This window comes from Capricornis sumatraensis, chromosome 6 (assembly GCF_032405125.1).
Source record: "Capricornis sumatraensis isolate serow.1 chromosome 6, serow.2, whole genome shotgun sequence".
In the NCBI taxonomy this organism is placed as follows: domain Eukaryota; kingdom Metazoa; phylum Chordata; class Mammalia; order Artiodactyla; family Bovidae; genus Capricornis; species Capricornis sumatraensis.
This window is the reverse complement of record NC_091074.1, coordinates 112266509-112292051: the sequence shown is the minus strand read 5'-3', so window position 1 is coordinate 112292051 and position 25543 is coordinate 112266509. Positions and strand designations below refer to the sequence as shown.

General features: G+C 55.3%; 1 protein-coding gene across 1 annotated transcript in view; it reads right to left on the bottom strand.

Moving 5' to 3' along the window:
• Positions 1–24761, bottom strand: part of COL27A1 (collagen type XXVII alpha 1 chain) — a 148500-nt gene extending 123739 nt beyond the window's left edge. Inside the window, exons 1-4 of the mRNA XM_068973506.1 lie at positions 24649–24761; positions 18002–18072; positions 11451–13168; positions 3186–3239 (exon numbers count right to left, since the gene is read on the bottom strand). Coding sequence (XP_068829607.1) covers positions 3186–3239; positions 11451–13168; positions 18002–18072; positions 24649–24710 — 1905 coding nt within the window. The 5' untranslated portion in view covers positions 24711–24761. The remainder of the gene's footprint in view (positions 1–3185; positions 3240–11450; positions 13169–18001; positions 18073–24648) is intronic.
• Between the last annotated feature and the right edge of the window lie 782 nt (positions 24762–25543).

Genomic DNA, 25543 nt, shown 5'->3' with positions numbered 1-25543 from the left:
TTATAACAGCTGGGGCCTTATGTCCACTTTCTCTGCACAGGCCCTGGGCTAGCATCCTGCAGCCCAGTAATATAAACAGAGTCCTAAAAGTCAACTACTTTCTGAGAGTCATTGTCCAATAGGAATAATCTGAGGCACTAAGGGTGGAGACAGGCATCTCAAGGGGTGCCCCCTACCACAACAGCCTCCAGACACACTGCCCTCATCCGTGGCCCCTCTTGACTTATCTGGCTGTGTATGAATTCGCTTCCTTCCTCTCGCTTCTAGGCCAACTTCCCAGCTGCAGCCCATCACACTCCGCCCGAGGCACCTCCCTCTTCCTTCTTGCCTGAGCTGGGACCCTCCCCTTCCCCATCCACGTCAAGGAGGAGCCGAGTTCAGAAGCTCACTCAGCCTAGGGGATTTATAACGGTGTCACGGGTAACCTCCAAAATAATCAGCCCTGCAGCCCCTTCCCGATACTTCACCAAATGCTGTATCCTGGCAACTAGATGCAACCTTGTCCCAGCTCTGAGTCTCCCCTCTCCCCAGGCTCGGTCTCCTCATCAATTCCGTGAATGATGGGAAACTCATGGTCTCTAAGGGATCTGGAAGACCTCAGAGCTTCACCCCAGTCTGGGCTCCTGGGATCTAAGCTCAGAGCTCAACCTGAATTTGGAAAAGGTTAGACGAAGGATGTTTGAGGAGGGGACCCTCACATCCAGTACCCTAGAAACAGATGAGGGATGTGGTAGACAAGGTCAGGAAGGACTACTTCTCCCCAGCCATGCCCCCAGCTGCCCAAAGATGGAGGGCTAGAGCACCCAGCTACCCCTCAGGGAGGTGGGGGCTTCCTGCTTTCCCGCCCCCACCTTCATTCCCCTCTCCAGCCATTGCCTTGCAGAGAAACGAACTGCATAGTTGACTGGGAGCCAAGCAGACCGCTTCTACAAACCCTGCAGCCCAGAAAGCTGAGTGGAGGGAGGCCGAGGGATTCCCCTGGTTGGGCCGAGGGAATACGCAGAGGTGGAGAGGGCCAAGCCACGGAGCCTTTGGCAACCTCAGGTAAGGCCCCGCCCCCTCCCCGAGCCCCAGAGCCACCACCATCTGTACAGAGGAACTGGGATAGCTTAGTCCCAGCATTGTATTATCTTTGGAATTTTATGATCTATGGAATTTCCCGTCTAGAAACAGGGTGATGGGCTCCAGGGAGCAGGGGGAGTCCTCCAAGAGCCTGAGAGGGATATCAGGAGAGTCATTCCCTTACTTGTAGAACTTCAGAGCTGGAAGGAATCTTGGCTGGAAATGCCTTACCAGGATCCCATGTTTTATAAATGCAGGAACTGGGCCCCACAATAGGGAAAAGACTTGCCTAAGGTCACACAGCTTCTTGGGGGGAAATACTCTGTTTTTCTTTTGTATTGGGGTACAGCCAATTAACAAACAATGTTGTGACAGTTACCAGTGAACAGTAAAGGAACTCAACCATACATGTACATCCATCCATTCTCTCATGGGAAATGTTCTTGACTCCTAGACTAGAACTAGACATCAGCAACCATTTGCCCAGCATATTCTGATGCAAGAGACTTTGCTAGGCATCAGGTAAGAAAAAACAGTCAATAGGACCTGTCTCTGGCCCAGAGGGGCTCAGCTAAGTAGAAGGGAAAACCAGCACAACAGGTAGTGTAAGGTCATGGGCTCTGCAGTCAGACTGTCCAGGTTCAGTCTGCGCTCTGGCGTTTACTCCACGCTTGTCCTTAGTCAAAGTAACTGCATCTTTCTGCGCCTCACTTTCCTTACCTGCAAAATGGGGATAATGCCGGAACTTATTTATCAGGAAGGCTAGAAAGCTGGGAGGGGATCCTGCATATGCCACTCAGGTGACAGGGTTCAATGTTCAGTGTGAGCTTCCTACCGAGGAATCCGTGCAGTTAACTGCCACAGGAGCTCCAAGAAGAAGGCGATCATCAGAAAAGGAGGGAGCATTTGATCTGAGGCACAGTGGAGGAGGAGTTTGCAAAGGAGGACATGCCGGGTCAGGAGGACAATCCTGCAGAAGCTAGGGGCTCAGGAGGAGTTTTAGAGACCCAGGCAGATTGCCAGCACCTGGGATGCTAGGTCCTGGGGCCTTGTCCTGGCCCCAGGCAACAAGGTCCCTTGGCCAGCAGTGTCCATGATATCTCTGTGGTCCCCAGCTCTGGGCAAGTGCTCCATGGAGACTCCAAAGCCAGGAGGAAATGCCTCTTCAGACAGCAGATTCCAGAGTCCTGGGTCCAGGGAGCGCAGGGCCAGGTCTGGAGGGAACGAGGGCTCGAGTAATTGCATAACCAGAGCCATCCGCTGGGCTCAGAGCTAAAAATATGCCCCAGGCAGCTATCTCTGCCAGGGCCTCGCCAGGCACCCAGCGTGGGAAAGGCTGATTCAGCCTCGGCACAGATGCCAGGCGCCGTGGGTCTGAGCCCCCTTGGGAAAAGGAGAGATTTCTCTCCAAGAGGACCCTCAAGAGTCCCCATATCATATGGTTAGGGGCTGGGTTCCAGTCCTGGCTCTTCCATTTCTTAGTTATTCGGTTTTCTCATCCTTAAGTGAGAGTGATCATACTGGCCCATGCGGGCCCTAGAAGGAGAGGGGATCAAATAAGGCAGCAAGAAGTGACACGCCAGGCACAACAGACCAGAGCTATTAATGTTTTCCACTCCGAGGTTCGGGCTAGCTCCTATCAGCCACCAAAGCCCTGCCAAGCCATCCTCCAGACTCTGGTTGAACCTCTCAGCATGGGGAGTTCACCCCATCCCTGGCATGGCCCATCTGGTTGCCTCTGTCAGCATCCCTACCCCAGGTTGGCCCAGCAGAGATGGGAATATGGCTGCAAGGGTCATGCTCTTCCAAGTCAGCTTTTTTCCCAGCCGAACACCAAAGCCCATCAGCTAAGGGGATGTGATCTGCAGAAACCCCTACTCTACTCCAGGCTGCCCAGGATGATACCCACAATGGGCAGCTGAGACCCTGAAAGAGGTTCTCACTTTCCCGTGCCTCATCTGGACACCCCGTGACCCCTAAAAGCCCCACGTCCACTCCAATGGACAAACTGGAAAAGGGATGCCAGACAGCATGAGGACACTCAGCAAAGCTGGGACTCCAGTGACAATGAGATACAGGACACAGAGCCAACCAGAACTCAAGCACAGCATGTGATCACTTACCCGAGGACCCCGGGCGCCAGGGGGTCCAGGAAGCCCAGGCAGTCCAGGGGGACCCTGAATAAAAAGCAAGAAGATAGCATCAGTACCACATGGCAGAATAGAATGGGATCAGGTAGTCATTCAACAAACTTGTGCAGAGCTCTGGGCATGAAGACCCCATAGCTGAGAAGAGAGGTCCCTTGAGGTCCTAGCCAGAGGAATTCTGCTCTTTGGGGCTTTCTGGTCTTTGCAGCTGTTGTTTCTTGGTCTCTTAGGCTCTCATTTTTCATTACATAGCTAATTCAGGGTATCACCTCCTCCAGGAAGCCTCCTTTGATCCCTCCCCCAAGTTGGGCCAAGTCTACTCTTTCCTTCTGTTTTAAAGGCCACTGTATTTTATTTGGGGAATCGTCTGCTTAGAAGCCCGCTCTCCCACTAGATCATGGTCTCCTCAAAGGAATTAATGGGAAATGAGTCATCTCTCTCTCCCCAAGCCTCAGCCAAATGTTTGAGAAACTAAAACAGCAAAAGACCTCAGAGTTCAGCCAAGTGCTCTGCAGAGCCTGAGCAGAGAAGGGACCTGTCCAAGGTCACACCAGCATCTCTGAGTCACACACAGAGAGTCAGTGTCACAAAAAGGTGTATGCAAAGGCTTTCGAGTTCAAATCCCAGCGCTGCCATCTACCAGCTGGGTTTGGGCAGGTTCCTTAACCAGCCTGTGCCTATAAAATCGGGCAATAATACCCTTCTCATCGGATTATTGTGAAGATGAAATGAAATGGCAAACATATAACACGGCACCTAGTATGCAACTGTCACTCAAACGTCCCACCTAGTCCAGGGGACATAGCCGGGTTCAGCCTTCATCATCATCCTCCAAGAACTTGCATCACCTCCTTCACTTGCCTCCCCACCTCCACCCTCTGCCCTCTCCAGTCTTCCTCCATACAGCCAGTTTTACCTTCCCAAGGCACCTCCTGGCTCAACAACACTTGGTGGCCCCCCATTTCCCCCATAAGACAGGCCTAATCTTGCCACGCGACATTCAGGGAACACCTGCGTGTTCTCAGTTCTCTTCCCTCCCATAGGAAGTGAGGCACCCAAGCAGACTTGCTGAGCCGCAGGCTGACCTTTATTCAAATCCTTGTCTCGCTATTTACTAGCTAGAGACTTGGCACAGGGCCTTCAGCCTGAGTCTCCGCGGCTGTCCTGCCCCACGGCTACTGTCCTGCCTACATCAGAGGAGTAAAGGAGGATTAACTAAGTGCCTGATGTAAAGAACTGAACACAGAGCTTTCAAAGGAAGCCAGGCTTTCGAGGATGTGTGAGGCCTGGGGAATTCATTTGTTTCAAATAACCATCAATGAGATTCCAGGTCTCCTGCCCAGAGTTAGAATCGGTGTTGAAAACCCAGTACGATTTGGCTGGTAATTAATCCAGATCTCACACTGGGCAGCCTCGGCTCACAGTTATGGTCTGTGAACACCACGTGCTTGCTCGTCCGTGAAAAAAAAAATCAGAAGAGCGAGCCAGACAGGCAGATATGGGGACCAAGGCCCCTGGGTCACTGGAAAGAGACCGAGCTGGAGCGAGGGGGGCTGCTGCGTGACCTCAGGCAAGTCCTGGGCACCTCAAGCCTCCAAGTACCTCTGGCCAAACTGGCAGCCGGTAGCGTTCCTTCCATCCAGAGCCTAGGGGTTGGGTAGACAGTTTCTAGTCTTCTATCTACCACTGCAAGTTTGAGAATCAAGGCCAGCCTACTCTCTGTTTCTCCCTGAGGAGCAGTAGAATGCAGTTTAAGACAGGGCCCTGGGTCCACACTGGGCACCCCCACCTACTAGCTGTGTGGTTTTGGCCGAATTCTTTTCAGTTTCCAAGGCTTCACTCCTTCACTGTAAAATGAGGCTGCAAGAGCACCTCGCTGACAGATAATCTATAAAAAGTGCTAATCCTGGTGCCTGGCACAGTTCATGCCCAGAAAGTTAGTGCTGTTTCTGTTAAGCAAGCTGCTGGAAATTCCCCAGCTCAAAATGTCAAGCCACCTTCCTCAGCATCTGTTTTGGGGGAGAGCAAAAGATTTCCCTTCCTAGAAGGTCCTTCTTCGGCCCTCCTCCGGCCCTCCTCTTCCAAATGACCCAGAATCAAAGGAAAATGCCGGGGGCTAAGGCCAAGCATTCCCGTAGGTATCATTCTAATGACCAAGCCCTTTTCACAGGTAAGAAACCAAAGAGAAGCTCAGAGAGGCAGAGTGATTTACTCTAGGCCACACAGCTCATAGAAGCTGGGTTTGACTTATTCTCCTATCCTGGGGAGCATCCACACAATCTTGGCCAGGTGCGTTGTGACTAGGTGTGCAAACCTGGGCAAGTCCCCTCTCCTCTGTAGGCATCTGTGAAATGAACATCCCAGAACCTCCCCAACACTGGGCATCTCCTGAATTTCGGGGTGGTGATGATTGCCTTCTCTAGGTTTTTTGGCGGGAGAGAAAAGGTGAGATCACACCCAGCTCCCACAGAAGGTGGCCAAGGCCCAGCGGGGTGAAGGCTGGGGTAGGGCTCCACTGAGGGACAGTCTCTGTGGGGTATAGCTCCCTGGTGGACCCTGGGAGGGCCACTACTGCAGAGGCCTGGACACACCCTCTTGGCATGTTTCCTGCCCTAGAAACGGGGGCATCCAGCCTGAAGTCTGACCTCATCCACAGCATCTGCGGAGCAGACTCTAAGTGCCAGTCAGGACCCATGGCCCAGCCTGGTGACGTCAGTTATAGCCGCACTCCTTGACATGGCAGCCCAGCTGCCCAGCCGCGTTCCCAGGTCCAAACCCCCCACACTCAGTGAGGCTGGATGCCCCCTGCCCTTCTCGCTTGATCCGAGACCCTGCCTGCTCCCCATGCAGTGGAAAAATGCTGCCATTTCTTTCCAAGGCCTGAAGCCTGAGCGAGTCACTCTGGGATGATTCACGAGGCCAGGGTGGGATTTTTCCACTCCACGCTGCAAACAACGGGGCCTCTGAGAGGGCCTGGAGCTGAGGAGGAGATGCGGGGGCCGCAGGCCTGTCTGGGGGAGGTGGGCGAGGCCTGGACTCGGGGCTCGCGCAAATAGAGCCATGGACACAACCAAACAGCCGCTCCGGGCTTTCCCCAAGGGTCCTGGCCCCCAGCAGCCAGGCCTCGGGGAACCCCAGCCCACAGAACAAGTCCACCCTTGTGTCCAGCTACAATAGCCCGCCTGCCAAGCCTTGCAGAAGGAAGGAAATCCTGGCTGGCCTGGCCCCTGGCAGCAAGCAAGAAGAGGTTTCGCAGGCCTGGGACCTGGGAAACCCAAGACCAGTCCTGACTGTGCTGCTAACATCTGGGTGACCCTGAGCAATGACCTTTCATTCTCAGGGCTCTGCTCGGTGCCTGTAGCCAGGTGGGGGGAGGCAGGGGATCTCAAAAGGCTCCTCCATCGCTAACTATCTGAGCTCAAGATTATTCCCAAGGTTAGCCCACAGGGCACTGAGCTCTCCCCAGTCTCTGTCCTAGGGAAGGGCCTACTGGAACAGGGCTTTTCAGTGAGGCCTTGAGCAAACTGCTTCCTTGCCCTGTGCCTCCTGGCCTCAGTTTGCCCCGCTGTAAAATGGGAATACAATAGCTTTTTTTTGTTTGTTTTTTCCCCAAGATAACATGTCTGTGTGCCGGGTATTCTCCATTTGCTCTCCAAATCCATTCTGTGTCCTGGGAAGCCCCCATCCACAGGCCGCACCCCTAGGCTTCTGGCTGAGTCTTGTCACCGGGAGGGCCCAGCAGGAAACTGCAAAGTAGAAAGAGAGGGTGGGTGGGGTATTTCTCTCCCTTCTCCCTCTTTGCTGTGTTTGGTTCCAGCTCCTGTCGGAGACCCCAGTTCGTGTTTTAACTCACTGGCTTGTGGCGATACCTTCCCCTCCTCTTGCACCTTCAGGTCGGACCCCATGTGCTTCTCCAGCCCCTGTTGATTCCCTTGACGGTGCCCGCGCCTCTGTAAACAGTCACTTCCTTAAATTCCCCTCCAGTTATGCTGTTCCCTGCCTGGGCCACAGGATACAGCATGCAAACTGCTCCACACAGAGCCTGGTACGCAGCAGGAGCTCAAAAAAGGACATGACAAAGACAAAGCAAACACTTCTCTATTCTTCTGCGTTCTAGACGATGCCAGTGTAAGGGGGAAACGACTCAAGATCTAGTTCTGATTCCTAACCGCCAGCAGCGTAAACGCCCTCCTATGCCAGAAGCTCTTGGTTCTCTCAGGGTGACCATGCCCCTGCCTCAGCCATCAGCACATCCATAACCAGCCACAACTATCCAGATTCTAATGTTGGAGGCAGACAACCCACACAGCCCTGGAAAAGTAGGTGGTACCATACCGTCTTTTTACAGAGGTAAAAACTAAGATTCAGAGAGGTCAAGTGACTTGCCAAAGGTCACACAGCACCTAGCGCCCGGAAGGCACTCATTCAACATCTGTTGAAAGAAGGAAAAGATGGCTGGATAAGGAAATGGTTCAAACTCAGGTCATCCCAAATTCTGTGCGCTTCTGCACTCCTTGCGCCTTCTTACCCACTGGCAGCAGAGATCTGTGTAACTTCAAAGAGCCTGGCCTGCATGTCAGGACACCCTGTTTTTCATAAGGATCAAATTCCTTCATTCATCTCCTAGATAGTCATGGAGTATCTGCTGCGGGCCAGGCACTCAGCTGGGTCTCCCTGAGGTGACGCTTGGAAAAAGTGCAAGGGCGTGCAAATGCCAGTGGCCTGAGCGTGAATAAATAAGGCCTTGACTCGCCTCCTCCTGGGCGTGGGGCTTCTGTGGAGCTTCTGTGCAGCCTCTGTGAACCGCAGCCTCCCCGCCCCTACTGACCTGGGGCCAAGCTCAGCTTTTCCAAGCTCCCCCCCCCGCTCCCGGGGCTCGCACAGAGCTCCCTCCCAAAGTGGCTACAACTCCTGGCCAGCCTGGGCCCAGAGCTGTGTCTCAGCCTCTGCCAGTCTGTCCCGTGCCCCTTGAGATCCATGCAGAACAGGTCAGATACAGCCTTGAAAACCCTCTCAGGGGCTTCCCTAGTGGCTCAGTGGTAAAAAAATCCTGCCTGCTGATGCAGGAGACACAGGTTTGATCCCTGGTCCCAGAAGATCCCACACGCGGTGGAGCAACTAAGTCCGTGTCCCACACCTGCTGAGACTGTGCTCTAGAGCCCGAGAGCCGCAACCACTGAGCCCACAAGCTGTGACTACTGAAGCCCGCGTACCCTAGAGCCCATGCTCTGCAACGAGGGAAGCCACGGCAATAAGCCCGAGCAGCACTGAAAGCCCAGCGCAGCCAAACATAAATGCATAGAAATTATGTTTTCAAAAAAGGAAACAAAATCTTCTCAGGCTCCGAAAGGACCTGCAGTGAATTATAAGAAGGGAATTCTCCCAAAGCCGGTCACAGAGGACAGACAGCCTCAGGGAGAGGAAAGACGTTATCACCCAACAAATCTAGAACTCCCAGGTGGCCCTGGAGATCCCTCAACTTGCTTCCTCACAGGAGGTGGGAGCTATTATCGTCTTCCATTCTGCAGAAACTGAAGCTTAGCGTGAGTCAGGGCTGCAGAGCTAGTAAGGAGTGGAGTCAGGATTTAAACCCAGATTGGTGTGTGCCCAGACTGGAGACAGTTAAATCTCATGCCCGGGCACTGCAGCTTCCGCTCTGCTGGGGTTACATCCCCAACGTATGTATATGAGGGTTCTGGGTGGGGACAAGGGGGAAGAGAAGGAACACTTGTCAGAATCAGTTTTTGTCGCTGTTGCTCAAAGACACCACTTCGATTAATCATTTCTACTATCTGGTGAAATATAAATGACCAGCTTGCCACGGCAGACTGGACAAAGCTTCCAGAAGCCTCTTGGTTCCTACTGGAGTAAGATTAGGTTCTGAGCTGGGGGGCGGGCAGGATGAGGGGATTGCACAGGACGTCAGGCAAGATGGCACCCGGACAGACTGATGTCTTTCCTCTCGCCCTCACCTGTTCTGGGCTGAAGCAGGAAGAGCCTTGGTCCCCACAGAAACCGCATCCCAACTCCTGCAAGGTCATTCCGGGTGCCCTTGGCCAAGTCTTTTGTCTCCCCAGCCCTGGTCCTCTCCTTCATGGAGCAGGGGTCAGGGGACACATCCTACCCTCTGGACCAGTTTCTACAAGGTCCTAAAGGAAGATGCTGCATGTTTGGAAATAACTCATGAATGTGCTAGGTATAGAAACAGAAGATGTTCTAGCCACCGAACACTTCACTTCAGATCAAGGACAGGGCCTCCCTCTCTCAAGCCCCTGGCCTCTAAGCCCTGAGTCCTAGCATCTCAGAGTGGACACTTAAGGGGTAGATTGGAACGCGCTGATCTTGTGGTCTGGAGCCGGGGCATAAACCTCAGCTCGGCCTCCAACGTGCTGTGTGGCTTCTGAGTGAATCCTGGCCCTTTCTGGACCCAGTCTCTAGGCTCCCCACCTGCACAATGGCAAGGGTGAATTGAATGATCCCTAAGCACCCATCCACTGAACAGGTCAACTCCAGCACCTTCTTTGATCAGGGTGGGAGGAGTTCCAGACCAGTTCTGGCAAGAGGCTTCACCTCCTGCTGACCTGCATCACTGAACTCCGGGAGAAGAGTCCACAGCTCAGGCAGCCGGAAAGGCCCGAGGCAGAGTCTACACCCTGGGAACCTGCTCCTGCTCCAGCTCTGCAGGCTGGTCCACGGGCTCTCTCACTCTACATCACACACAGCCCTGGGGGACAGGGTTGGCGAACTCCACTCGGCAGGGTGGAGACCCTACACTTCACCCTCCTCTGTCAGAGGGGGACAATTCACCCCCTTTCAACCTCACAGCCAGCGAGGCTGGCAGCCCCACAGCTTGGGAGGCTCAGCTTGGGAGGCTGAGCTGTCACAGGCCAAAGGTACCTGGCGCCTGAGTAGGATTGGGTAGCCTGGAGCGGGGAGAAGCCTGCTTCCCTCAGCTCCCCGCACCCTACCCTGCCAATTTCAGAATGCGGGACCTGAACAGAATGTTGACATAATTGCAAAGCAATGCATACAGTTTCCATAAGTTCTACAATATGGTTATAATAAAAACGGGCTCTCAGTCCCCTTGGAGACAGACTGAATAAATATTATTCCTCATGATTATTAAAACTCATTAAGTGTGTTTGTAAGGCCTGGGAATTCTCAGCATCTACCAGTGCCTCCACATTGCGGGGAGCCTAACCCCAAGCCCAGGGCCTGGTGGGAGACTCGGCCCCGGGAAGGAGGAACCCACGCGGTGGTCATCTTCAAGGCAGGAGAACAGAGCGGAGGCCCGAGCTTTCTGGAAACTCCGTCTCATCAGTCCCCCCCACCGGAGGAATTGGCCTCCAGCTGCAGAAAGGTCGTTGCCCCTGGAGACAGTCCCAGGCACGCTGGAGACATCAACCCCAAGATGCTGTCCTGCATGCAGAATGTTCTTTCTCTCTTCCCTGATTGTTCACGTTCACCCTGACCCTTCTTACCCCAAACTCCTCTACCAGGGCCCACAGATCAAATGTCTTACAGGAGCCGAGCAGGTAAGAGAAACGAGATGAAAGGACCGTGTTGGAAGACCAATCAAGAGATGTGTGGATGAGTGCAGACAAGAGCGGGCTTGTCTTGTCCAAGGAAGCAGCCACAACCCGGCCACAGCCCGTGGGCCACTGCCTCTCTCCCTGCTTCCAAGAAAAGCTGGTCACCCTGTTATAAGAAATCTCTAACATTCAAAACATATTAATCACTTATTAAATATTTTTAAACAATGTTGCATGTGCCAAACAAAACATATTCAGGACTACCCATGGATAACCTTCGCCTGAAACTTGTGGACAAGCCAGGGGGCTGGAGGAGCTCTGGTCCAGGGGTCAGAGAGCTGGCCTTTGGGGACTGCGGGACCAGGGGCCAGTCAGTTCGTGGTTTTCCTTCACCCACTCAACCTTTACAGTTATGTTAGCGAACAGTCACCTGGGGCTTGGGCCAACCAAAGCCCAGAGTTGCTCTCACCTGGAGGGGGCCACCAGACCCAAGATCATCACAGAGGACCACAGATCTGAGGCAGGATGTACAATTCATGAATATGGGAGAGATGGAGGCATGGGGGGGGCCCAGGTTCAAGTCAAGGCTCTGCCCATAACCAGCTCTTCGGTCTAGCTTCTCTTCCTCTGCCCGGATCAAGAGCAACCGCCCAGCCGCCCCTATCAGCCACTCAAGCTCCAAGCAGAATGCACACCCACCAACTCTTACCGGCAAACCACAGTCTCCCTTGGGTCCCGGAGGTCCCATCAGCAGCAGGAAAGGTGTGGGTCCCACCAGGTGGAAGAACGAATAGCCAGTACTGATGGGCTGAGGGCTGGAGGACAGGAATCGCGCCGGGGCCAGGGCTGGGGCCAGGGTGGTCTGCTGCCTGGCCCGGGGCTGTCTGGGGTTGGACCCCCTTGTCGGATCGTTCAACGGGACATCCCGGGCTGCCTTCCCGGATCTGAGCGGGACGGGCTTCCGGGGTCTGGCTTTCTTTGTGGCTTCTGATCCAGTGGGTTTCTTGCTTCCAGTGGAGGCTGAACCAGGAGCGAAGGTGGGAGGCATTGCTGTGGCCCTTGGCCGAGCGGTCCTGGGAGGGCTAGGACTGGGGACAGGTGACGGGGGCGGGACTGTGGCTGGGGGAGGTCTGTGTGTGCTGGTGCGGGCAGGAGCCAGCACACTGGCATGACTACTCATCTTGGCCTCAGCCTGGACCACTGGGGGCAGAGGCTTTTTAGAGGAGGCAGCAGCTGGAGGTAGGGGCCGGGCACTGGGTGGCAGGAGTCTGGGCATCCCGGGGTTCCTCTGGATCAGCTTCACTGTGGGACGGGAGACTTTGGCAGAAATGGGCTGGGAAGTAGGTAGCACCGGCTTCTTGGTGGGTGGGGCTGGCTTTGTGAAGGCAGGCGGAGCTGTCTTCTGAGTGGGGCGGGGGCTTCTGACTGGGGCAATTGAAGGAGAAAGGGCTGAAGGTGTGGCGGGGTGCCTTTTGGAGGTCTTGGTGGCTGTGTTCTTCTGCAGTGGCTGGACAGGTCTGGGGGAGCTGGTGGGAGAGACTGGGGACACGGGAGGAGGCCCTTCACTGGCTGATAGCTTGGCTGGGGGCAGGGGGGTCCAGGCTGGATGGGATGTGATGGGCTGGGGCTGGCGTGTGGTGCTAGTCCTCATGGGCCTGATGGGCACGGCAGGCCCCACAGTCACCCCAGGCCCCCTGCCTGCCGGCCGTGACTCCAGGGCCGGCGTGGCAGTGGTCAGATTCTCCAGGCCCAACCGGGCGAGGTCGGTCTGGAAGACGAGGGGTGTGCCAGAGTCTCGGGGGAAGAAGGGTCCCAGCTGGGGCCGGTAGGTGTCAGCCTGTCCACACTGCTTTCTCAGGTGGGTACAGTAATTGTGAGCGACCTGCGCCACGGGGTAGATACTGAACTGGCACAGGGCCCCCTCGAACTGGACTGCATGCAGGCTCATCTTCCCAAAGAGGAACACGCCGTCAGGGTTGAGCGCTGGGTCCCTGTGGAAAGGCAGCGAGACGGGCACCCGGCGCTGCCCACAGGCTGTCACCAGGGTGACCGTGCGGCCGCGGAGCTCCAGGGCCAGGTGGTGCCAGCGCCCGTCGTGGACATCGAGGTCGAAGGCCACAGAGCGCCGGGGCCCCAGGTGGACCACAGTCTTGCCGGGGAGGAACTGCAGGCCCAGCTGCAGCTTGCGCTTCCGGCTGCGGACGGCGAAGAGGAAGGCATGGTTCACCCGGTGGGAGCAGAGGCTGAGCACCAGCGCCAGCTCCGTGCCCAGGGCGGTGGGGACGACGGCGGCCGTGGGAGCCTGGAGCCGGGCCCGCTGAGTGAAGATGAAGCCCGTCTGGAAGGGGATGACCCCTGGGGGTGGGGGGCTCCGGCCGCCCGCCGCCTTTGTCCAGCTGAGGCCCAGCCGCTGGAGGACGTCCACATCTGGAGAGGGAGGGCAGGAGGGGAGAGAGGGCACGGTCAGGGCCTGCTTTCCGCCACAGCGACAGTGAGGACAGCCCACCCACTGCTGCCTGCCGCCCCTCGGCTGTGACTGACAGAGCAGAGCTGGAGCTGGGCTGTGTGATCCTGTGTATATACAGACCGTCCATCACTTCCAATGCAGTTACAGCCCCATACAACAAATGTCACACCCTAAGTCAAAGATGCACTTAATATACCTACCCTAGTGAGCATCACAGTTTAGCCTGCTACTACTGCTGCTGCTAAGTCACTTCAGTCGTGTCCGACTCTATGTGACCCCATAGACGGCAGCCCACCAGGCTCCCTCGTCCCTGGGATTCTCCAGGCAAGAACACTGGAGTGGGTTGCCATTTCCTTCTCCAATGCATGAAAGTGAAACGTGAAAGTGAAGTCGCTCAGTCGTGTCCAACCCTTAGCGACCCCATGGACTGCAGCCCACCAGGCTCCTCCGCCCATGGGATTTTCCAGGCAAGAATACTGGAGTGGGGTGTCATTGCCTTCTCCACAGTTTAGCCTAGCCTACCTTAAACTCAGAACACTTACCGTTAGGCTAAATCATCTCACACAAAGCCTGAAAGTGAAAGTTGCCTAGTCATATCCAACTCTTCGTGACCCCATGGACTATACAGTCCATGGAATTCTCCAGGCCAGAATACTGGAGTGGGTAGACCTTCCCTTCTCCAGGGGATCTTCCCAACCCAGGGATGGAGCCCAGGTCTCCCGCATTGGGCAAATTCTCTACCAGCTGAGCCACAAGGGAAGCCCAAGAATACTGGAGTGGGTAGCCTATGCCTTCTCCAGAGGATCTTCCCGACCCAGGAATCGAACCTGGGTGAATTGCAGGTGAATTCTTTACCAACTGAGCTATCAGGGAAGCCCCCATACAAAGCCTATTTTACAACAAAGTGCTGAATATCTCATATAATATATTGAGGCTATACTAAAAACAGGGCTTCTCTGGTGGCTCAGATGGTAAAGAATCTGCCTACAGTGCAGAAGACCCAGGTTTGACCCCTGGGTCAGGAAGATTCCCTGGAGAAGGGAATGGCAACCCACTCCAGTATTCTTGCCTGGAGAATCCCATGGACAGAAGAGCCCGGTGGGCTATAGTCCATGTGGTCGCAAAGAGCTGGATGTGACTGAGCAACTATCTCACACACACATACTAAAACCGAGACACAGAACGATTGTGCTGGTTCAGAACGGTTTAAGTGTATGGGTTGTTTCCCTCCTGTGAGCCTATGGTCAACTGGGAGCTGTGGCTGCTGCTGCCCGGTGTACAAGAGACAATCATACTGCATATCGCTAGCCCAGGAGAAGACCAAAAAGATTAAAATCAAACACCCCAAGTACAGTTTCACTTTTGCACCATCATTAAGTCAAAAAATCATAAATTGAATCATTAAAAGTTAAGGGCCATCTGTGAGCAGCTAAAAACACAGACGCTGAAGCCAAACTTCCTGAGTTCAAATCCTAGCTCCACCACTTACTAGGGTTGTGACTTCAGTGCCTCAGTTTTCCCATCTTTTAGATGGGATAATAGTAGTACCAAAACTCAGAAGGACGTGGTGAAGATTAAATGAGCTAATGCACTTGGGGGGAAAAAGAGGCCTGGCACAAAATAAGCATGTTTGAAGGATAGCTATTAATGTGAAAAATAATGATAATCACCAAATGCTAGAGCTAACAGTATTAAAGACTGCCCAATGTGGCGTGTTGGATGGAGGAGCCTGGTAGGCTGCAGTCCATGGGGTCGCAAAGAGTCAGACATGACTGAAGCGACTTAGTAGCAGCAGCAGCAATGTGGCGTGTTTCCCCCTTTCTCTGCCTCAAAAGCCATCTCCTCCAGGAAGCAGTCCCATAAGTGAGGGACCAACAGGAATGTTCATGGCACCAGAGCTTGGTAAGGATGTCCAGGGGACCGGACTAGTTTCACCATCTTCAGGAACCCTAGTCTGCTAGAGCAGACCAGGGGAGCCACTGTCTACACAGAAGGCAGAGGACATTTCCAGTGACCCCCCTCTTCCCCGTGTGGCTTTGGAGAGAGCAGAGGAAGTAATCAAGGCATTCTTGTAACCTCTGTCCTCTGGCAAAGGGTTTGGACAACTGACCGTGGTCTGGCCAGGTCACATCCGCCTGGTAATTACACTGGCAAGGGCTTGCCAGAGCAAAAAGAGGGTTTCCAGGGTGTTTATGGAAAGGTTTCCTGACCTTGCCTCTCATCGGGTCATTCAACCTCCTTCAGTCAGCTGAGCTGCCAGCACCTGTAGACGCCTGCTCGGGAGCCCCATCTCAGCAGGAAAGGATAGGCTCCATCTGGAACTGGGCTCTGGGAAAGGTCCATAGACCCTCTCCCCTGAGCTGAGTATCCTGACCCCTAAATGTGGAATGCTCTCTCCCTCATCACCTAGAGTAAAGGGCGTGTGCTGGGCTGAATGCAGCCAGCTCTTCATGGACCCTAGGCTGACTGCTGTGAGATGGATGGACAGAGAGATAAATGGGCTGGGAGAAACTCAGAACCCGGGCGCTGGCAGCATGGCAGCATAATGGCTCCATAGCAGGCTTCGCAAACAGAAGGCTGGACTTTAGGGCCGGACAAGACCACCTGTAGGTCTGGACTCTGAGCCTCCATTCCCTCCGCTGTAAGATGAGGCTACGAAGAGCGCTGACGTCATCAGGGCCCTGGGAGATGAGGTGGTCTTCCTCTTGATCCTCACCCCCCCCGCACGATTAAGTGTCTTCCTGCACTGCCCTCCTCCCGCCCAGCCCACCTCCCATTGCCAAGCCAGCCTCCCTGCCTGTAAGACAAGGGGAACCAGACCTGGAGGTGGTCACAGAGTCCTAAGAATGTTCCAAACACTGTAGCTACAGGCTGCTGTTTCAGGCTTGAAGGCTCTCATTCCTCTCTAGGACCCAAGGGCCTTCACTTCCCTTCAAATTCCTCCTTTCTCCCACCTCTGTCTGTCCCCAGGTCCTAAGCTAAAACAAGCCACCATGTAAGGACTCTCTGAGTAGCAGCGTCTTTTATGCACTTAATCACAGAAAGCCGCTTACTGTCACAAAACACTTCTCACTCTAAACAACCTGAAAGGGAGGAGCTCCTCAGAACGGCAGAAAGCCACCTCTCCTCTCTCCGCGCCCCACCTCACCTGGGACCGAAAGGCTCCCAGCCCTGCAGACCTCTCTCTCTGCACCCTACCACTTACGGCCCCTTGAGCTGCCCCTGGGAAGACGACAACTGGCCAGGCCCGGGGGCACCAACGAGGCTCCCCTTATCAAAACCCTCTCCAGGTGGGCTCTAAAGCTGCCACCAGGCAGTGCCCAGGCCTCCCCCGCACACTCGCTGCAGTTCAGGGGCCAAGTCCTCCCGACTCAGCCACCTGGAGCTGGCAGAGGTGGTCACCGCTAAGCCTCCAGGAGCCTCTGATCACTGCGGGCTCCATGGAGACACAGAAGGACCACTCTTGCCCCAGCTTCACAGGTAAGTATATAATCAACAATAAGAGGAAGGACTAATGTTTATTGAGCATTTACTATGTACCAAGTGCTTTACAAGCATTAACTCTTGACTCTCTCCGTCATCTATGAAGCGAGTACTGTCTGTCATCCCCCCTCTTTCGGATAAGAGGGTGAGAAAGCTGAGCCATATATAGTGTTGGGTTGGCCAAAGGTTCATTTGGGCCCCCATAATGAATGAACTTTTGGGCCAACCCAATAACTTGCCCAGGGTCACACAGCTTATTATAATCAGAGGCACAGCTGGGCTTGAAACCCAGGCTGCTTGGCCCCAGGCCCTTCCTTCATCACTGTGCCTTCCTGCACCGGAGCCCCTTGACTGCTTGAAGGCAGGCTAGAGACGCAAGCAGGAAGGATCCCATCAGAGGAGAGGAGCTGGGGGACGGGGGAATGAATTCAGCCCAACGCTGAGATGGAGGGACCCGGCCAGCTGGCCACAGCAAGATCCCTTTATTATATAAACCTGGCTTCACTGCCCCAGCCTCTCTGCCCCCCACCCCCCTTCCCAGTGCCTGACTCAGGACTCTGGACAGCTGTTCACCTACTTTGTGGGGGAAACAGCAAACTCGGAAAATATGACATTTGCACAAAATGTTGCTGGGCGGCAGAAGTCTCTTCCGGGCACATCCCTCCCCTCCCAGGGGCCCAATCCCTGCCAGCAGCCAGGTCAGGCCACAGGGGCTCTGGGAGTGCCCGGGTGCCTGTCCCAGCACACGGGCCGGGCATGGAGGAGGGGGAGGGGCTGCTATTTTAAGAGGCACTGTGGCTGCTTGACAAACAGATGTGGGAGAGGTTTCAGTTTCCATGGGTAGCTATGTAGCCAGTCCCCCCGGCCCCCCGCCGCCTGGGGCCCCCTGGACAGATCCTCAGGGACAGCAGGGAAAAGCAGCATCTCACGGGAAGGGGAGTGCAGATGACAGGAGTAGGCCAGGATGCTGGAGTCCTTCAAGCCTCTTGTCAGCCCTTCTTGGGGTACCCATCAGACAAAGGGGGACAACTGAGGCTTACTGACCTAGTGTAACTTACATTCTGCCTTGGAGAGGAACAAAAGCATCGCCTCTCTACATTTCTGCACTGAACGCTTCCTACCCTCAAAAAACATCAAACGGGATGCTTTCAAGGCTGGAGAGAATTCATTAATGATTGGCTCCACTCTACTGATGAGAAAATCGAGGTACTGAGTTCCCCATTAGGGGCACCAATGTCTCCTACCCCTGCGTTCCCAGATCCCTTCCTTCCTGCTTTGTCTCCCCCTGGACAAAGAGAAGAGACAGTTACCTTCAGGAGCTCCTTGGGTGGAGGCCAGGTGACAGGCGAGCGAGACTAAGATCCAGGTGAAGAGAAACCCCCTAGAGACCAGGAGACACAAGCAGATGCGGCATCAGCTTCCACCCCTCACATCCAGATCCGGCCGGGGAGTTGGGAGGGAATCCTCCAGCCCCAGTCCCATCCCGGTCCTGCCCAGGGGAGGTGGGAGGTGAGGTGCAGACTCTAGGACTCCATTGGACCAGCCCATACTCCTGGGGTCCAGGCACAGCCTTCTGAAAAAGGAACTGCTTACACAGTACAAATACAATCTCGCTTTTTACAGATCAGTGAATCAAGGTCACAGGCAGGAAGCTCTGCCCTGGAGACTCAGGGTCCAGATCAAAATCTGCCACTGATGCCCTGGGCAACAAAAGACCAGCCCCTGCCCCTCCCTGTCTCTGGACCTCAGTCTCCCCATCTGCATTATGGCCTCAGGATCTTGAGACCCAATAGGCAGCAGAGCCAGGGAGGAAAGGTCAGCAGGAAGACCATAGGGGTCTGCTTAGATGACAGGTATCTTCAAAGGTCAGGAAAGAGAAGAACTCAGTCTCCAGACTCAGGGCCAGGGGTGGGAGACGACCGTTTAGCCAGGACCACTGCACGTTAAGGAAGCTGCCTACTAGCTTCATGCTCACAGAAAATGGAAGAGGGAGGAGAGAAGAGGAGATGATGGGGAGTCAGGCCCCCCCCCACCCAGGTGCAAACCTGGCCCCATTGCATACCAGCTGTATGACCCTGGATGAGTCCCTCAGCCTCCCTGAGCCTGTCTCCTTCTCTGCAATTCAGCTGACGTTCCCTATCTTGTAAGCCAGGCGTGAGGATTAAATGAGCTCATGCATGTCAAGGGCTCGGACTGCTGCCAGCCACAGAAGCGCTTCTTAGACCAACCCTGCTGCCCTTGCAAGCTGGGTCCCAGAAGGGTTAATGCTCTGCTCAGGGGCTCCTGCCAAGATGGGCAGAGGCAGTGATCTGATTTCACCTTCCTGTGGGAGCAGCCACTGGTGACACCCGAAGCCACTGGGGCATCTGATCCCCAGGCAGGCAAAGGGGAGGGCGGCACGTGGCCAGAGCCGGCCAGCCAGGAGGCAGGCAGAAAGAACCCTGCCAGGCGGGTGGTGAGGGCAAAGGCTGGGACACGCTGGCCCAGGATCCATTTCCAAGAGGAAGGCTAGGATGATGCGCTTCTGGGGAATTGTGTAATCCAGGAAACCCATCTGCCAGAATAGATGTCGGGAGCCCCAGGTTCTTCCTAGCTCCCTGGAGGCCTTGGAAAACAAGCTCACACTCTGTGATTTAAAAGCAAATCCTCCAATTTAATTGTAATTGGCATCAATGGTAATCCTGACCTAGACAATGTGGAAGGCACTGGTGGTTACCTACCCATAGCCTCCCCCCTCTTCTTGCTTGTTCAGGAACTTCAAAGGAAATTGGATGACTCTGGGTAGATCTAAGTCCATCTTGGGAATCTGCCATGCCAGTGACTGGTTTAGGCCTGCATATATGACGCAAATGTGGCCAATGAGATGTCAGGAATGTCTGTCAGGACCTCGAAGAAAGCATTTCAAAGGAACACAGTAAGGGCTTTCTTCTAGCCTTCGAATGCTGTTGAATGAAGACTTGCTGCTGCAGCCGTTTTGTGAACATGAGGTAACAAGCCACGTGAACATGTGAGAATGCCAGAAAGGAAAAACGGTGGGTGTCTGATGACACTTGAGATGCTAAACTGGCCAATCCTATTACGGCTTTTCCTTTGGACCTCTTGACATAGGAGGTAATGAGTCCCTTACTGCGTAAGCCATGTTCAGTTGGGAATTACATGCAGCATAAGGCAAGCTAGCTGAAACAGCACTCAGACGCTGATGGCGGTGCCTTGAAAGCCTTCAGCTTCTGGGCCTCAGCGCAAGCTAGCCTCAAGGGCTCTGGACTCCACTCTTTTGCCTGGTTAGCTCCCACTCGCGGGTTCGAGTCTAGCCAGGATGTCATTTCCCACAGTCTGCTGCACGTACCTCCCCAGGTATCCCACGTGTGTCTGTCTATCTTCCTGTCTCATTTTCCAACTCAAGTCCCCGAAGGGCAGGGCCCACGTCTGTCCTGGATTCCCAGCACCTGGCAGGCATGTAGTAAATGTTCAGTATATTTTTACAGAAGAAATGAATGTCATCTGGAACTACAGGACTCTGGACTTTAAAAAGTTTCTTCCCAAAGACTTAATGCCACTAGGCCCACCCCACCTCTGACGTTTTCCAAGGATGCTCCTGGATAACCCTTGCTCCCTTCCTTCTCTTCTCCAATCTGCTGCCACTGCTGTGAGAACGCTTTTTACGTGGGACCTGTCCTCCCTGCCTCCAGCTTACCATCAGCAATAACAAAAGGTCAGTGCCTAGCTGTCTGAGTTGGGGAGATGGGTAGAGGCTGACCCTCCTGGCATGACCTGCCTACTTGGAGTAAATGGTAGCCCCATCAGCTATGACAAGCAATAAGAGGTAGCTCTTTTTGATTTGACAAAAACTTAGCCTTAGGGAGGGCAGGTACTTTCTCAAGGTCACCGTGGGCAGACTCTGGGGACTAGGTACTTTTTCCCATACCCACCGGGTAGCTACTCCAGGAAACTGGCCAGATCTACTGAGGAAGAGCCATCTCCTACATCCTAGTCTTGGTAGTTCCAAAGCACAACCGCATATCAAAGGCTCTAAGAAGTTCTGCAATAAAGAAATCAACTGCCCTTTCTGTTGATCAGCAGTCCCTGAAACTAGAGAACCAGGGAACCCATTTCCAGAAGACCTCCTCAGAAGACAGTGCTCCTGGCTCTGCAGGGTTCCTGCAACCTCACTAGTTTCTCTTTCATTTCCTTTCGGTCTCCTCTTCTCTCAGCCTTTTCCAAGCACCAGCCCTCACTCCTTGAGTCTCTCCCTGTGTCGTCACATCCACCCTTCTTAGAATGCTCCCCAAGCTGATAAAGACAGGTCAGGTGGAGAGGAGAGGGTACAAGAACCACGCACATCCTTCTCGGTCAATTTCTCCTGCTGGAGTTATGCCAAGGTGACTACCCTGTAGAGAATTAAAGAATAAATTCAGAGGCAATAGTTGTAATCCCAGGAGAAAGAAGACTCCCAGGAGAGATGGGATCAGACTACCCCCTTCAATTAAGCTTCATAACACCATGGTTTCTAACTCGAGAATTTCAGCCCTGAAAGAGCTATTTAAAAAAATATTTGTCTCCCTTTCATTCACCTCAACAAATGCAACTGACCCTCTCAGACCTGGATTCCTTGTGCACTTGACCCAGAAACTGCCAAAGTATAGCAAGGGAGTGTAGAGTGCGAATAAAGTGGGCTTTCCTGGTGGCTCAGCTGGTAGAGAATCCGCCTGCAATGTGGCAGACCTGGGTTCGATCCCTGGGTTGGGAAGATCCCCTAGAGAAGGGAACAGCTACCCATTCCAGGATTCTGGCCTGGAGAGTTCCATGGACTATATAGTCCGTGGGGTTGTGACGAGTCGGACACGACTGTGCGACTTTCACTTCACTTCATAGAGTGGGAGAAGGTCCTCTGAGATCATTTCGAGGCCAGATTCTAGTCTCATCCCCTTTGTAGAGATGGGCCACTGGAGCCCAGAGAGGGGAAGCAACTTGCCCAAAGCCACACAGCATGCCAGTGACCCACATCATCTGACTCTACTACTTAGCAGACCATTTTCGCTTGACTCATCCCAAGAAGAAATCAAAGACTTACAGGGACTTCCTACTTGCCAGAGACCAGAGTCCCAGCCTTCACCAACCGGAACAGAGATGCAGCCTAGGGAGCCAGCAGCCATCTAAGTAAGCTCCAGGCCTGGAAAGTTGGCTCCCAGAGGGAGGCCCTGCCGATTCTTTTGCTCCCGTTCCAATCCTATTTAGGCTACTGCTAATAACGTTTAGTGCCTGCGCTGGCTCAGAACTTTGTTCTTCCAGACTTCTGTTTTCACCGCTGACTCGTGGGCCTTGGCTCAGTAAAGCCAGGGCTCCAGAATGTCGGGAAGACCAGAGCACAGGGGCCAGAGACAGCAAAAGGCAGCCGGAACGGAAGCCATGAGTTCGGGAGCCTGACCTTGGAGACACAGCCTGGCCACCAAGCCCTCCAAGAAGGGAACCCAGGTGTTCCTCTCTCCTGCAAAAAAAGCCCTCTGCCAGTACACCCAAAGCGGTTACTCCTGGAGCACGAGGCTGCCAGAACCTGCAGCTGGCTTGCATGGTTTCTTCCTCCATCCTTGCTACCCAAGAACACAGGGGAACTTCAGGGACTGATACCAGTCTGAACATCCACTGAGTGCTCAAGCTAAGACCCGGGGCATAGAAACATGAGGCCAAGTGGACCCATGGTCTCTGGGCTTGGCTCTGCACCCATGGAGTGAGCTGGGAAGGATGCTGGCCAAAGGACCACAGAAAAGAGAAGAGAGGTGGACCTGTCCCACCTGCCTCCATGGGCTGGCCAGGCCCCATGTGCCCAGACAGCCACGCCCAGGCCTTCTTCACACCTTACACCTCTTCCATGGGAACACAGACAGGTCATCTGTCTGGACAGGATGCAGCCCAGAATTTTCCAGCTGACTCACACATCCATTCAAGATGAAGTGAATAATGATACAAATAGCAGCTGCCGTTTATTGAGCACTTACTATATGCCAGGCCCTGCTCTAAAAGCCTTTTACAAGCACAGCCCCACTAATCCTCACCAAACCCTGCTTGCTGGAAATGAAGATGCCTGTTTGGGGACAAGAAAAAGGAGAAGCAGAAAGGCAAGGTGCCCACCCCAGCTTGCAGAACAGAGGCAGGGATTCACACGGCCTGACTGCCATGCTCTCCCGGCTCATGGGTGTGAGTTTATGTTTTGCTTCCGTTTCCACCATCAATTGAAATGGCATTTCGTGGGTCGGGCAGGTTGTGGGGGTATCAAGAGGGTCCCTGAAACACAGAGAGGGAGGAAGAGAATATGCCAATAAAGTAACAGGTAGAGTGTGCTCAGAGAGGGACAGACAGGGGGTTACATGTGGAGGGCAGGGCCCCCACCAATGCAACACCAGGGTTGCTGATGGCTACTGGATTGAGCCTGGGGGGTGGGGTGGGGGTGGGGTACAGTAGGCTTATGGAAGCATAAGGAAAGGGGGGAGTGCTCTGAGGACAGGGAGGATGGAGAAGCCAAGAGAAGCCAGGGATGCTCCATAACAGTGTCCTGGAACCTGATCTGGAAGGTGCAGAAGAGCAAAGCTAGGAGACCGGAGGGCATAGCATCTGGGGTACTGCACCAGCAAGGGAGGCAGAGGCTGGGCCTCAAAGCCACGTGACTGCCCACTTGCCTAAAGCTTGGGCCCCACTGTGGGGTGCTCTCCTGGCACCGCTTTTCTACCCAACCGCTGGCATCTGCCCTGGCACAGGGTCTTCTGGAGAAAATGAGTCAGCAGTGCGCTTACTGGTGGTGGTGGTGGTGGTGGTTAATGGGGTGTGTGTGTGTGTATGTGTGTGTGCATGCATTGCGGTGGGAGGCGGGGGTGCGGGGGAATCTCAGCCAGCCAGCTTTTTCCAAGACATGGGAAAGAAAGGGGGCGGCATCGCCCCCCTGATCCCAGCGCAGAGGGGGCAGGACCCGGTGGGGCAGGGCGGAGCTGCAACCCAGACCAGCCTCTTGGGAACAGTCCCTGCTCCTGGGGGCAGGATGGGCAGGGAGCAAGTTCTCTGCTTCTCCAGGCAGGCGGTGAGCATGAAGCACAGTCCGTGGGGCCCGGAGGGGCTGCTCCCCGCCTGCTCACTCCCACACACACCCACGCCAGTGACTCCTCCTGCACACGCTCACTCTTTACAACTCCTACTCCGCAGGGTGGGAACCAGAGATTCCCTGGCCCTCAGGGGCCCGCGGGGGCTCACATCTGTGCCAAGAGGGGTTCGAATTAGTCATCTCCCCGGGCCCTTTCTGCCCTAACATGCTGGTTCTCACTTTTTCTAACACACATGACGGGAAAGCAACAGCAACTCAGGACCACCCTCACTCCCACCGCCCCCCCCCCCGCCCCTCCCTAAGCAAGGAAGCGCCGAGACACACAGACCCAAACAGACTGACACACACGCGGCGATTTCCAGAAACAGGGGACGTGCAAAGACACACAGACACCGAGACAGAAGCAGGAGTCTTGGAAATCTGCAGACGGTTTCCCAAGAACAGACAGAAACCGAGACTTACAGGCTGGGGACCTGTGGACACCCAACTGGAACACGGAGACCCCTCCTCCCCCAAGCATCCAAAGAGCCCCCTCCTCTCCCCCGCCCACCGCTCCAGGCGCCACCCCCAGCCCTCAATCTCGACCCCGGGGCGGGCTCTGCAGCGACCCTCCCCAGCTCGGCCCCCGCCCCAACGCGATCCGTCCGCCGCGCCAGGCGGGGCAGGGCGGGCAGCGCTCGGCTCGCCAACCCTCTCCGGGCCGGGGGCGCTGCCCGCGTTAACCCTTGGCGGCCCGCCCTGCAGGGGCGCAGGAAGGGGCAGGAAGCTGACGTTCTGCTGGAAGCGTCCCGCGCGGCGGGGAACCCCAGCCTGCCCCGGGGCTGGAGCCGCCAGAAGCTGGGGAGGGGGCGTCCCCGAGCCCGTACTCACCCCCCTTGCGCCGCCGCCGCCGCCGCTGTGCCTCGGGTCCCCCGCGCCGATCCCGCTCCCATGGCGGGCCCCTACTTCATGCTCCCGAGCCCGGGGGGCAAGTGTGGGCGCGCCCCATGGGGCCGCCAGCCCCCCGCCCCGCCGCGCCAGGCCGGCTCAGAGCGCGCGGCCCCCGCGCCCCCAGCGCAGTCCGACTCCCAGGGGCGCCCGAGCAAGCAGGCAGCGCGGCCGGAGCTCCGCGGGCGCCCGCGCCAGGCCCATGGTCCCAGGAGTCCCGGCGCCGCGCTCGCCCCTGCCTCGCTCTTTTCTGCTTCCACCGAAAAGGAAGAAGAAGCAGAAGAAGAAAAAAAAAAGATGATCAAACTTTTGGAGGCGGGCTGCTGGCGGTCCCCGGAGACAGAGCAAGGCCGGGCGAGGGCGCGCAGAGGGCGGTAGAAGCTGCCTCCCCGCCGGCCTGGGGGAGGAGAGGAAAAGGAAGGATTTGGGGGAAATGAAGGCGATTTAAAGTCTCGGCCCGCGGTGGCTCTCCACCTTCTCTCCTCCCCGCGCCGGGCCGCCCTCTGCTGCCCCCTGCTGCCCCCTGCCGGACACAGCCGGGGACACAGCCTCCGCGCGCCCACGACTGTCCCGCGGGGACACCCCACCCCCAGCCCCCTTGTAAAGATGGGGAAACTGAGATTCACAAAAAGGAGAGGGTCGGCCAAGACTGTACAGCAGGATGTTCGCAGTTCGGAGATTCGGGACCTCTTTGTGAGACTGGGAGTCCCTGAGTTGGGGGCAGATAGACAGAGGAGGTAAGGGGACATACTACTGCTGAAAGGAACCCGAAGTCCCAAGGAGTTCCAGGGATAAATCTGGGACCAGCCCTGACTCCCATAAAAACAGCAACCAGTGT